At 28.3% G+C, this 14,281-nt stretch overlaps 1 protein-coding gene across 1 annotated transcript in view; it reads right to left on the bottom strand.

The window, feature by feature from the left end:
* The window catches only part of LOC117181350, a 79,679-nt gene extending 74,226 nt beyond the window's left edge, over positions 1-5,453 (bottom strand). Inside the window, exons 1-3 of the mRNA XM_033373920.1 lie at positions 5,354-5,453; positions 3,916-4,181; positions 3,475-3,629 (exon numbers count right to left, since the gene is read on the bottom strand). Of these exons, the coding sequence (XP_033229811.1) occupies positions 3,475-3,629; positions 3,916-4,181; positions 5,354-5,372 (440 nt within the window). The 5' untranslated portion in view covers positions 5,373-5,453. The remainder of the gene's footprint in view (positions 1-3,474; positions 3,630-3,915; positions 4,182-5,353) is intronic.
* Between the last annotated feature and the right edge of the window lie 8,828 nt (positions 5,454-14,281).

Raw genomic sequence — 14,281 nt, forward strand, 5'->3', positions numbered from 1 at the left:
CCCCCCCAGTCCGAGTGAACTGTCGGATCGTCGTAATAATGTTTCGAATTTTTCATACATAGTCCGCATCATTTCTTTGCAGACACTTGGTATATGTTTTTAATAAAGAATGTAGTTATTCACACAATACTGCTAAGTATCCTAAGAATTTAAAAAGAAGAAACAACCCTCCTTGATCTTCTATGTATAAAATATTATTCATTCAATTATGCTTAGGAACAAACTAATTTTAATATTTTATGCAAACTACAGGCATTCTCAAACAAATTGAGCAAGTTTAAAAATGAGTTTCTATATGTATTTCGAACGTAGGGAAAAAATTTGAAATGTGTTCTTTAAGATTTGTTTGGTTTTTTTTTTTTTAGAAAATGGTACTTCCGTTAAAATGCACATATACATATACAATACATATTTTAATTATAAGAGAATTATATAAACACATATGAAAAATCTAGGGGGAAGCGCGAGTATTTTAATGAGAATCTGTTCTATAAGACGAATGGAATCTTATGCAATTTTTTTAACGGTGGGTGACCCATGTAACACTCTAAAATAAGGGCATATTTTGGTATTTTTTGGGGGATATAGAATATAACGAATTTTTCTCAAATTTTTGTGGTTTATTAAGGCACTTTTGAACTAAAAAATAAATTTTTTTCAGCCATAAATATCTATTCATAAATTTTTTTTATTTTAAGGGCGGATATCTAACATGTTCGGTCAGGATATGCGAAATTGCCGTCACTCTAGTTTCTCACAAATTCATCTGACACAAAAAACAAAAAAAGTTTCTTGAATTTTATATTCATAGTTCCTTTGTAAACCAAAAAAGTTTAAAAATAATCATTTTTGAGAAAATGGCAGCCATTGCAACAAAATTTGTGATTTTCACCAAAAATCATCATATTTCCCACTTTTGAAAAGATCTACTAATTCATATATACAGCCCAAAATAAATTATTATATTTTCACTAAGCCATAATAATTTTTCAATATTTTAATTAGTGAATATTTCCATCAATAGTTTTTGTCATTTTCTATATAAATCTTGAGTGGATCACTTCTATCTTATCGATTTTGTAGCATTTCCCTAGTAATAATTATTGTAAATTTTCTGATTTAGGTTTAGATTTTAAATGAAAATAAACTTTATTCAATGACATATATCATTCGAAATTTTACTGTATCAGCTAAAGAAACCGAATTCGCTATAAATGGAGAAAACACTGTATGCTGAAGACACATATTCATTTACGAATAAAAATTTTTTTTTCAGAGGAAATAAAAATAATTCTCTTTTGTTAAAGTTCCTTCGGATTTAACGAACATTTTCTTATCACGTGCCTGGAGCTGTTTATTCAGTTATTGCAAAATAAAATACACATTTTATTTTTAATCATTATTTTTTAATATTTGTTTCTTATTTTCCATTAAATTTTATTGTAACTTGTGTCGTTTTTCTATTAATTTAATTTGTTTATTTCTAATGTTATTTTTTACGATTTAAATTGAAAGTACGTTTCCTAGCGTAAGGTGGTTTTGAATAAAGTAGATATTATTTAGGCGAAAAATGTTGTCATGTAAAATGTTATTGTAGCTTGTGTCCTTTTTCCAAAAAGTTAACTTTTTTATTTTTAATATATTTTTATAGCGAGAGTTTATTTATAACCAATTTAAAGATATTTTTTGGTTAAGAAACTTGCGTCTTTTAATTTATTTTGTTTTCTGTGTCGTTTTTTCAACAAATTATATGAATTTATTTTTAATCTTATGTTTTACGATTGAAACAAAATCTACGTATATCAGTTTTCAATAGGAGAGTTTAAATTCCAACCAAGAAAGATTTTCCAGGCACGTTTTTCAACCAAACAGTTGTATTTTTAATAAAAAAAGATCCAATTTTTTACTGGAAGACATTAATTTTAAAACTCAAAAGAACACTTTTTCAACAAAACAGTTGAATTTTTAAACCAAAAATATCAATTTTCAACAAAGAAGTTACTTTCCAACCAAATAATGGAATTTTCTAAGAAAATGATTAAAATTTTAACGAAATACATGAATATGCAACCAAGTAGTTAAATTTTCATTCGAAATAGATGGCTTCTCCACAAAAAGAGATTAATTTTCTACCTCTAATGATTAAAACCTAAGCCTCTCTTAATAGAGGAGATAAAAATTTTTAAAGTAACTTGAAAGGGACGAAAATTAAAGTTCCAAAAGTTCCAGAAAAAAATCGTAACTAAATTACGTTACAAGGTACTTTTTAAAATAGTAACTAAGTTACCCTAAACTTTACAAATCACGTAACTTTTCAGGAACTTAGTTACTTGTAACAAGTTACTACCCAGTACCCACCTCTGGCCAGTGTCGGAATATTGCATTGAAAAGTTAAGGTAAGGTTCGCTCATCCAAGAACATGTACTCTTGTCAGGGAAACTTGTGCGGTAATGCGGAGGACATTTTTAAAGATGCATTAAACTTTATTCGATGCGCAGTACTGTTAAATGGCATCTACGGCTGCGCAGTTGTTTTTTCGCCCTTTTGACATATCGCGAAATGCATATTATGTAAAATCATTATTTCTCATATAAAAAACAATTTAAGCCAAAAACTTTGATTTTTTAAAACTTTAATTTTTTCGTAAATGTGGAAAATAATTATCGTGCGCATGTCTCGATTTCTTCCAGGTGACCAAAAAAAAAAAACTAATGCGCAGGTGTGGGTGCCTGATGCCATAGAATAATACTGCGCATCGAATTAAGGGCATATTCTATGGTGACCACGTGGCCAAAGTAGTCTTCGTTTATGAATTTTTATTTTGGTGTTCACCATGTCCAAAGGTAATGATATATCGTTCTCAACGTTTGGAATATAGGAATTAAGACAATAAATGGCCTTTGTATATTTACTTTGAGTAATAATTTTGAAAAAAATTATCCGCGTAATAAATAAATGTGTAAAATTATTTTCATTATTTTGGTGCTCACTGCATTCATGCGGATTGAGATATCGTGTTAAGAATTTAATAGATTAAATAAAAAGCACTAAAGAACGTTTGTATACATCAATATGTTTATAATTTCATAAAATAGGATATTACCACTCAAGTTGTAGCACTTTGGAGGTAATGTTTGATTTAATGCATTGCAGATTTTTCGATTCGCGTATGTTGAGCACGGATACCAATTTTGGACTAAACCTTATAAACATTCTAAGAAATTAAAACAAACAATAACATTTGCACATTTGTTACAAATCAACAAATAATTATCTGCACACACGTAACCTCTCATTATTTTTGGAGCATTTTTAGCAATTTCTAGCGGAGAAAAAAAGAAACCTTCCAATTGAATATTCCCAACTTTGCATCACCAGTTTCGGAAAAGCTTCACCGAATTTTGGATGCTATCTGGGTAATCACTGATGAAAAGTAAAATGAAATTGATTCCAATGTAACGTATTACAACTTACCGTCGTTTTGCGTTCCAAATTGCAATGTTATTATTTTTTCCTTTCCTCTTTCGACGAGGTTGAGATAAACCCAAAGGCGTCTTATTTCCACGTATTCCTCGCCCGCTTCTCTTGCCTTTGTCTGTGGGAGGTTGAACATTTTTCTTTAACAAAATCTGCAACGAAAATAGCCTTGCACTTATTCAATTAAATAATATAGTATTCAATGCTATGAGTTGAAAAAGTGATTCAAAATTCAAAAATGAATTATGTAATTGACTTATTTATTGGTGAGTGATATAACAATTTTTTCCACGACTGAATAAGAATGTTCTTATCACACAAGTGAAAAAATCGATCACTTTTTAAATTAAAAACAGTTGAAAAAATTGGCGATGTCTAGCAAATTATAAAAAATATACTTGATATCAGTTTTTCGTTCGGATTTCTTTAAAATTTTACCTGTATGACTGTGAAAGTTTCCAGCCAGCTCTGATTTTTGTGCAAAAATCTTTCTTTCATATAGTGAGCTTCTTTCAATTTTAATTTTAGTGTGCACAAAATCTTCTTTAGCGCCAGTCGCGAAGCTAATGGAATGGTGAAGGAATCCGCTTCTCTATTCAAACTTCGTCCCAAAATATCGATTTGGTTATCTAAATTGGTATTCAGATCTTTCTTGAGGTGCCCAAAAATTGTTAGTCGAGTCCACGCCACTGTCTCGGTCGTCTCTTTATTTAACGAAATAGAAGTTTAAGTGAGCACCAAAAAAATATATGATGTGGTTATATGATCCGTCGGTTTTAAATCAAAGCCTGTTATTTTGACATCCTAAACGACGCAGGATTTCATTAAGAGGTTTAAATGATCATATTTTCTCCATATTAAATTATATTTGCCTAAAATTGTATTTTTCAGCCAAAATGATAAGTTGTTTTCCGAAATGAGATAGCCATTTTGAATCAACCTTATTATCAAATCAAACACTGCCCTAATAGCACGGAACGTTCCCACAGAGTTTAAACTGTCCGCCACTTGCAAACGTTCCAGTGGAACGTTCAAGGAATAAATTATCTTTATTTTTATTATTATCAATGAATATCCGATAAACCGTAAGTGATAGGTCAAAATTCATGTCAGTTTATGATATGGACATCATATTACAATGTAGAATATGCGGTACTCAAAACTCAAAAATGTCGTCTATTTCTACCCATTTCTTTTACGGTTTACGAGTTGATTACTGTTAAAAATAATAATAATGGAAGGTTTCCCTTAGGCCCCAGTAGAACGTTTCCAAGCGGCAGACATTTTACACGCTAAGGACGTTCCTGGAATGTTCCCGGATCGTTTCGTGATATAAGGGTGTTATAAAGGGTTTTCAAATTTGAAGATTCCATTTTTGTATTGAAATTAAAAAAAAAATAATGATGAAAAAATTTATCGAAATTGCGTTGGCTATTGTTGATAATATTTTAGATGTTACAGAAAGTCAAAATTTATCGTAGTGTAATTTAAAGCGTTACGTGAATCAAATAAATCGTCACTTCATACAATGAAGCTATAGATGTTTTAGCGGACACCCTATAGATGCTAAAAAAAGTGGACAAAAGAACAAGTTTCTATAGGCTAATCAGTGCGCTAGCGACTTCACATGAGGTCTTCTTGCAAAAAAATGGGGAAAGAAGTGGAAGCTCGGATCACACGATTTGATTCCTTACACTTTTTCAAACATAAAACAATTGAAGGCTGCCTCAGATCTCATCGGATCACAACTAAATCCTTCAATGTTTTTATGAATATGTAAAAACAAGAATTTGATGCAATCACGCTCAGGGACCATTCATATTAACATAAAACATCACAATAGTTACTTATAAGCGTAAGTAAAAAGTGTACATACCTTCAGGATCAACCTCCATTTCGCAGATTTATTTCCCAGCACTTATTAACTCATATATTCGTATTCATTTCAGGCGCACGAAAGTTGATATAAGTTCGAGTCGTGCGCGTTCCTCGACCAGGTGAACCTGATTTTGTAACGATCGCATAAATTTGCATTCCATCCGCTAGGAACAGCACCGTCGCTTCCATAGAATGCGCGGTTTCGATTCGAAATTATAAAATTTTCGTGCGAAAAGTAAAAAGATTGGCGAGCGAAAAGTAAAAAGATTGGCAAGCAACATTTCAGGGCAAAGCGGCATGAATCTGGTTTAAGTGATAATCATTCCTGTAAGCGAATAAATGTATATGTTAGATTTGTCGAGAATTTTTGGGCAGAGGAAATTTTATATAATGTTTAGATTTAAGATAGCAGACTTGACAGCAGAATATACAATTCTTATATTTATTATCAAATTGGCGACAGAAAATCGTTACACTGAACCGAGGGAAGAATCATTTTGGTTTTCGTTGAAATGATTAGACCTCCGGGCAGTCGGTTCTCCGAACTATAATGTAAACATTATGAGCGGACTTGGCTTTATCGTAGTCGGCGAAGTGTTAGGGCACGTGCGTTCTTCACATGAGAAGGCGTATCGAAATCGGCGACCAATTATTAGTCATAATAAGAGTAGGGACATGTAGAGTGGGATAGAGAGAAAATGTAATTTAGAAGAGAGAGAAAGCACGAAAGAGGGGAGCTAAGGACCGCTACGACGGTACCGAAACTCCCATCGCAAGAAGTCAGAGACCAGAAGCAATCTTGCCCTCGGACGCGTCCGGTTCTCTGGCAAATTTGTACAATTCGCATTCTGAATAAATTCATTTTGTTAATCTAATATCACAAAATCTATAGTTGTCAGTTCATTTTGTTGCCTAATTATCCGTTTTCAGAAAGAAGAGAAGAGTTTCATCGAAGGGTTTGGGTTTCTAAACCCTTAATTGCGGTAACGAGCCAACGGAGACGAACAGGATCTATTTTAATAAATCAACGTTAAAATTTTTGAACTTTTAAATTCGGGATAATTCCGCGCCAAGTTCGGCTCCGCGTGTTTCAATTTGAGTACAGTAACACCATCTAGACGAAATTTCGTAGTACTTTACTTCTCATGATAACCTTCGATTTTTGGGGATTTTGTCAAGGAATTTTTAATTATGATCCACTTTGCATCGATGCCGAAGAGGCATAGTGACAAAAATAGAAAGTCATAAAATATAAATCGAAATTTCAAAGTAGTTTCACTGAACCAAACATGGAATTGTTCTAGAACAAACTGATCAGAGACGCTCTATAATATTTGTTTCAAGTTTATTTTAGAACTGTGCCCTAACAGTGTTATATCGAAGTTCTAGGACCCTGTTAGAAGTGTGTTCTAGAACCAATCAGGAACAAAGATTAGTTCGCTAACACTATGGTCGAGTTAACCCTTGTAAATATCCCTAATGTGGATATCTCGGACGTATAATTTTTGTTAGTCGGGACTGCTTACGCGCTATCCCGGATCAAAATATAACCATGGGGATATCAAAATTTCCGCCTCGCAGGATATTCAGACGGGTTATCCCTGAAATAATTCGGGATATAAATGGGGTCAAATCCAATATCCCGTGATATCCTATTGCTGTGAGGGGTACATAGCACTGTTTTATATTTGATAAATAACAGTTCTAGAACTGTTCTAGAATTGTTTTGAACTGTTATAGAATTGTCCTAGTTTGTTTACAATGCAGCGTACCAAATTTCTAGAATTGTTACAGATCGGTTGTCACAGCCTTCTAAATCTGTTAGAGATTTGTTATACAACATTTGTACTTGAGTTCTAGAATTGTTCTAGAAATTGAACAGATCGACTGTCACAGCGTTCTAGAACTGTTACAGAATTGTTCTAGCGTTTTGGGGATGACATAGTTACTCGCATGTTCGTAACCTGTTACTAACCTGTTCTAGAACATGTTCTTTTGTGTTCTAGAACAGTTACAGATCTGTTCTGTAACCATGTTTGCTGGGATGCCAATGGTTCTGCTTAACTATTTTTCCGCCGGGGTTGAAGTTTCTTGCTTTAAATTTATCGCGTGCAGACTTTTGGTTCTTGCGTGTTTTTTTTTAACATTTATTTAAAAGTCATATTTTTTTTATATAGGTTTTTTTCATAACGAAATTATCTACACTTATCAGCTGTTAATATTTTGAAATATTAATGATAAACCGAGAATAAGCCTTCAAAAGTAAGGTAACTTTGACCAATAATATTTTTACTATAAGCGAGTCATCGCGGCGCGGGTTCGATACCCAAAGCAGGAATCGAGGGTAGCTTATGTTTTCAGAAAGCGTCACTTCTAATGACCCTGACAGTTAATGCGATTATACACGTTTAATTATTCAAAAAATATTTTAATTATAATAAATATTTTTTTCCAATTTTATTGAAAAGAAGACTAGCTTATTTTTTATTAATCATGGCATACTTCGTAAGCCATATTTTTTACAATAATTCCAAAGAAAATACCCGCCTATACATCCTTCCAAAAGCCCATGTATACAGCCCTCTTAATTGTATAACTAGAACTATTTTGTTAAGAATTCGTTTTTTTGGTTGATACTTCATTATTTCAGTTTAAAAAAAAACTTTTTTTGATCAAAATTGAACTATTTTGTTGAAATTTTTGGTTGTAAATTAAGTTTTTTAAAGAAAAATTTAACTACTCCATTTATTGTTGAACATGTATCTTTTTTAGTTGAAAATTCAATTGTTTTGTTAAACATTTCTTTATTTTATTGAAAATTTGTCTTTTGTAGTAAAGTATTAATCTTCTTCGTGACGAATTCACCTTTTTAATCGGAAATTTATTTCCTTGGTTGAAAATTTAATTATTAGGTTGAAAATTAAAAATGTTGAAAATTAATCTTTTTTTGGTTGAAAATTATTATTTTATTGAAAATGAATATTTTTTTAACTGAAAATTTAAATACGGTGAAAAAATTAGTTGATTTGGTTGATGATTAATCATTTTAGTGAAAAATTCATTTCTTCGGTTAAAAATGTAACTATTTTGTCAAAAATCCTTTTTTTGTTTTTGAATAATAATTTTTTCACTGCAAATGTAGCAATTATATTCGTGCGAGAGGTTCGCTCTTTTTTAGTTAAAAATTGTATTTTTTATATTGTAAATTCAATTATTCTTGTAGAAAATGATTTTTTTAAAATTTATTTTGTATGAGATTTTTTTTAATCTTGTGAAATTCCTTGAAATACCTTAAAATACCTTGAAATCTTTGGAATGTTCCAAAGGTTCACTAGAAATATCATGAAAAATTTTACAAAATTCTTTAAACTCCCTTGACATCTTTAAAAAAAGTAAAAATCCTTTGAAATGTTTCGAAATTCCCTGAAATCCGTGGAAATATTTTAAATATCTTTGAAAGCAACGACAATTTTTCGCCGAAAACTCTCGTAATCTGTTAAGATTTTTAGGAACCCCTAAAATCTCGTAATATGCTTAGCAATATTTAAAATCCCCTGAAATTGTTATGAAATCAAAAGAAATTTAAATCAGTTAAATCTTTTACTATTATCAATTAGCCAATGAATTCTAGCTATTAATCAGCTATTTTTTTCTGTTTAATTTTTTTTGCTGAAAATTCAACTCCTTCGTTAAAAAATTTTATTTTATAGTTTAATTCGATTGTTTTTGATTGAAAATTTAAATATTTTTGTTGGAAATATCCACTATTACACTTTTTGCTGAGAATTATTTTATTAATCGAAGATTAATCGCTTTGATTAAAAATTTAACTATTTTGTTGAAAACTCCCCTTTTCTCGGTGAAAAATTAATTATTTTGACTGAAAAATGAATGCTTCCCTTTTTGAATAAACATTTAATCTTGAAAAATGATATTAAATTAAATATTACTTCATTAAATCTTTAAATATTTTGAAATTCCTTGAAATATCTTAAAATAACTTAAAATCTTTGGGATCGCTAAAAATCCCTTGACATTTTATTTATTTTTCCATTTTTTTAGAATAATCTTGAAATATTTAGAAATTCTACCAAATTCTTTAAAATCCCTTGACATCTCTGACATCTTTGAAAAAATTAAAAATCCTTTGGAATGTTTCGAAATTTCCTGAAATCCTTGGAAATATTTTAAATATCTTCAAAAGTAATAAAATCTTTTAGCCGAAGTCTCTCGTAATCTGTTGAAATATTTTAGAACCCCCAAAACATCGTAATATGTTTGGAAATCTTTAAAATCTCCTGAAATTTTTATGAAATCGGGCGAAATGGCTTAAAATACATGGAAATTCTTGGGAATTCAAACGAAATTAAACTTAATTAATTAAATTTAATTTCTAAATTTAAATATAAATATCCTGAAATCAATGGGGATCTTATAAAATTCTTTGAAATTCCTTAAGACTTTGTAAGCCCCTTGAAATTCTTGGAATCCCATAAAATCCCTGGAAATATTTGGAAATTTTTTAAATCCTATAAACTACCTCGAAATGTTTCGAAATTATTTAAAATCGACGGAATTATTTTTAAATCTCTTGAAAACCAATCTAATATTTTTAATTTAATTAAAATATTTTGAGAACACTTAAAATCCTTTGGAAAGTCGTAAAATCAGTGGAAATCTCTAGGTTGAATACCTTTGGAATCCCTTAAAATCTCCTCATATCTTTGAAATATATCAAAAGTCTGCATCAACTCTTTTAATATTTTAAAATTCTTAATTTATATACTGCATGAGATTGCATAATAATGCAGAGGAAGTGTACAACAGATTGCAGGAGTAATTAACCCCATGGATAGATAAATAAAAAAAAATTTTAATCAATATAAGTTTATTTAATTTAACCAAATTTTGATGTAATTCAAGAAAACAGTTCTTTTGGTTCAAGAATTTTTTTAAATTGTATAATACGGGCCTTTGAGAATTTTCCACGAGATTTCACTGTATACTTATCATGAAACTTATAATTTAAAAAACGATAAAATTCTATAAAAATTGTATAGTAAAATAGGATTTAATCCTACTTTATCATCTTCTGAATTGAAATATACCAAAAAGATGTGATTACATTAAATATTGTAAATATTGTATATTATGTATAATAAGTAATTCTCTAGAATCCTACTTCATCATCTTTGGAACTGAAGTACACCCAAAAAATGCAATTACCTTAAATACTTGATTTGAAAAATAAAAATACAATTATTTTCAACAAAAAAAAATGTTGAACAAAGGATTGAATTTTCAACCAAGGTTTCTTCAACCAATAAAATAAATTTTTAACTAAGTATTTCAAATTTCAACCAAGTAGTTGAATTTTTAACCAAAAACTTATTTTTTTGTAGAAAATTAATCTTCTTGATGAAAAATGATTCTTTAGTAAAAAAAATGCCGCTATTTGGTTGAAAATAAAAATTATTCTTAAAAATGTATATTTTCGGGTTAAAAATTCGACTAGTTTGTATAAAATTAGTCTTTTTGGCTTCAAAATTCATCTCTTTTGGTAGAAATTATTATTTTTTGTTAAAACTGCAACTGCATGTTTGGTTCTCTCTACGTTTGAATCAGTTAAATTTTTTTCCAATATCAATGAGTAAATGAATTTTAGATACGAATCGGCTATTTTGTACTGATTAATCTTTTGTGGTTTAAAGTCAACTGTTTCAATGAAAATTCGTCTTTTTCCTTTGAAAACTTATTGCTCTCGCTTTGAATTTAATTTCTTTTTAAAAATGCAACTGTTTCGTTTTCTGTAAACTTGAACCAGGAAAACTTTCTGCAGGGTGGCCGTTTTAATCGAAGAAAAAAATTTCCGGTCATTTCCCAGTTTTTCCCGGTTTGCAAACATTTTTCACGGCCAATGAAATTTAAAAAATCAAACTATATTCTAAACATTTTTCCATATAAAGTAATAAACAATAAACAACAAATTAAAGCATTCAAAGTGGAACACTTGAATTCCAAACTTTTAAAATTGAAGTTTAAAAGTTTTTCAATCAAAAAATTGTGTATTCAAATGCTCAAAAATTTGCACATACCAAATGAAAGGTACTGAAACTTTTCAAATGAACAATGTTAAATAAAATGCAAGTAAACTGCAAATTTCACAATTGTTATAAGTTATAGAGTTCAAAGATTCAGATTAAGTTCCAGAAATATAAATCCACGTTAACATTTGCAATATTCTAAATTAAAAAATCAAGCAATAAACTTTATAAATGTTCAAAATTATATTATTTTGATTAATTTTAAGCTACTCATATTGAAAATTGAAAAATAATTTTTTTAAATTAACAGTTTTTAAATTAGAAGTTAAATTATTTTTATTTCAAATATTTTAGGCATCCTTTAAAACCTTTAAAATTTTATTTCAAAATCTTGAGAAATCTAGAAGTGGTTTTATTTTTTTCCAAATTCAAAATAATTTTTGAATTTTTTTTTCGGAACTTTTAAATATATTTCAAAATGAATTACATTTTTTCTATAACTTTTAGAAAATCCTGCAAATTTAAAAAAATTGAATTTGAATTTACAAATAATAACAGAACACTTTTTATTTTTTTAAATAATAGAGTAATTTTAAGATATATTTAGAAATTTAAACAAAGATTCGAATTAAATTTAGATCGAAATGATTTGAAATACTTACAACCGAATTTAAAATAAAATGTAGATTTTTGCAGATTTCAAAGAAAAAATTTAGACTTTTTTTTTATAATTGTGCAAGACTTCAAAAGAATAAAAAATTTTCTTAAGATTCTTAGGAAAATTAAAAATGATTTTTCGCTTTGAAAAATTATTGTAACAGAAAGTATAAGAAGTTTTTAAGAGATTAAAAAATTTGCAGGAATTTCAGAAATTGTAGGAAAATTTTGATTAATTTAAAAATATATTTAGAAGTTCCGAAAAAAATGTTAACACAATTCGTTTAAATTACTTGAAATAATTTCAAGTTTTTAATTAATTTTGAATTTTTTCAAAACTTCTAAATATCTCCCAATATTTTTAATTTAATAAAAACCTTCAATTATGACTCTATTATTAAGGATTTATTTTTAAGTTGACAATAGTAAAAACAACGTTTACATTTTTTAATAGCAAAAAAATGAATAGAAATAACACATTAAAACATTTTTCTTAATTTAATATAAAAAATAAAATAAAGGAAGACCTGAAACTTTGAATTAACAATATATTATTGATAAATCATGAAAAATTTTATTTTAAAATAAAATTATCGGAATAAATTAAATATTAATTTCAATTCTCATCAAGACTTTCGGATTGAAACAGTTACAATCTGGAAATTCTCAAATTTTGAATGGATCTAGAATTGTTTGGTCAAATCAATATTATTGTTCAGATTTCTATACTTAGAGTACAGATCCATTTTAAAAATAATTTATTTATTTCTACATACATTTAATAAAATTAAACTGTTTTTATCAAAAATTTTCGACTTCAAAAGCTTTTAATTTTTAATGGTTTAAATCTTCAAAACTGCACTTTAATCATTTCAAAAATTGTTAAAACCGAACTTGGGCAGATTTTTCTTCTGAAAATTCGTAAAATTCCCGGTTACCCTGTCCAGCGGCCACCCTGTTTTTTATTTTAAAAATCTTCGATTTTAAAAGCTTCTATTTTCTTAATCTTTAAAACTGTATTTTAATTCTTTAAATTAAAATGTATGCTTAAAAATTAAAAATCTAAAATGGAAAATTTTTGTAGTGAAAGATTTTCAAATTAAGCATTTTAATCTAAATGATATAATAATTTATAAAAATCACAATTCAACAAATTATTTAAAAAACGGTTGAAATTAAAGTTGGATGACATTTTTATTTGAAAATTTTCGTAAAATTCCCGGTCAAAAAATAAATTCACTGTCATTTCCCGGTTTTCCCGGGCCTCATAAAATTCCCGGCCATTTCCCGGTTTTCCAGGTTTCCTGGTCCAGCGTCCACCCTCTTTCTAGTAATTATTAGTAACTGAATTCTAGCTGTGAATCAGCTTGTTTTAGTGATAACTCAGTAAAAATCACTAATTTATCCGTGAAATAACTGATGAAAATTCGTTTTTTTCTTGCTTAAAACTAAATTTTTTTAACTGAAAATTTAGCTATTCCAATTGAAAAAGCATAATTTTATTTTATTTTTTTGAAAATTTCTCTCTTTCGTTAATAGTTCAACTAATTATTTGAAAATATATCTTTTTATATTTAAAATTCAATCACTTGGATAAAAGTTGAACTGCATACCTCGTTATTGTTGTCTTTGAAAGTGCATATTTTTGTTTCAAAAATTTACTATTTTGTTAACAAGTCTGTTTTTTGTTTAAAATTCATTTTTGAAACTGAAAATATATGTTTTCTATTATTGGCAGAAAATTAATATTTTTTAATTGTGAATTTGTCTTTTATGGTTGAAAACTATGTAATTTTCTTGGTTTGAAATGCCTTCTTTTTTAGTTAAAAATTTTTCTTTTCCAGTTAAAATTTTTTTTGTTGGAAGCGAATCTTCTAAAACGTAAACAAAAATTTTTTTAGATTTAATATTCAACTACATGAGTAAAATTTAAATTAATTTGTTAAAAATCTATATATTTTGTTGTTGAAAGTATATCCTTTGGTCAGACTTTGGTTTGAAAATTTAACTATTATGTTAAAAGTTCTTTTGTTTTGTTCAGAATTAACTTTGTACACTAAAAATGTATTTTGTCCATTATTGGTTGAAAATTGTTCTTTTTTTAGTCGAAAATTTGTCTTTTTTGGAAGATAATTAATTTTGTTGATTTAAAATTTCCTCTTTTCTTGTAGAAAAATGGTCTTTATGGTACAAAACGTAGAAAACTAATATTCTGAAAATTCATA

This window comes from Belonocnema kinseyi, chromosome 10 (genome assembly GCF_010883055.1).
Source record: "Belonocnema kinseyi isolate 2016_QV_RU_SX_M_011 chromosome 10, B_treatae_v1, whole genome shotgun sequence".
Classification (NCBI taxonomy): Eukaryota; Metazoa; Arthropoda; class Insecta; order Hymenoptera; family Cynipidae; genus Belonocnema; species Belonocnema kinseyi.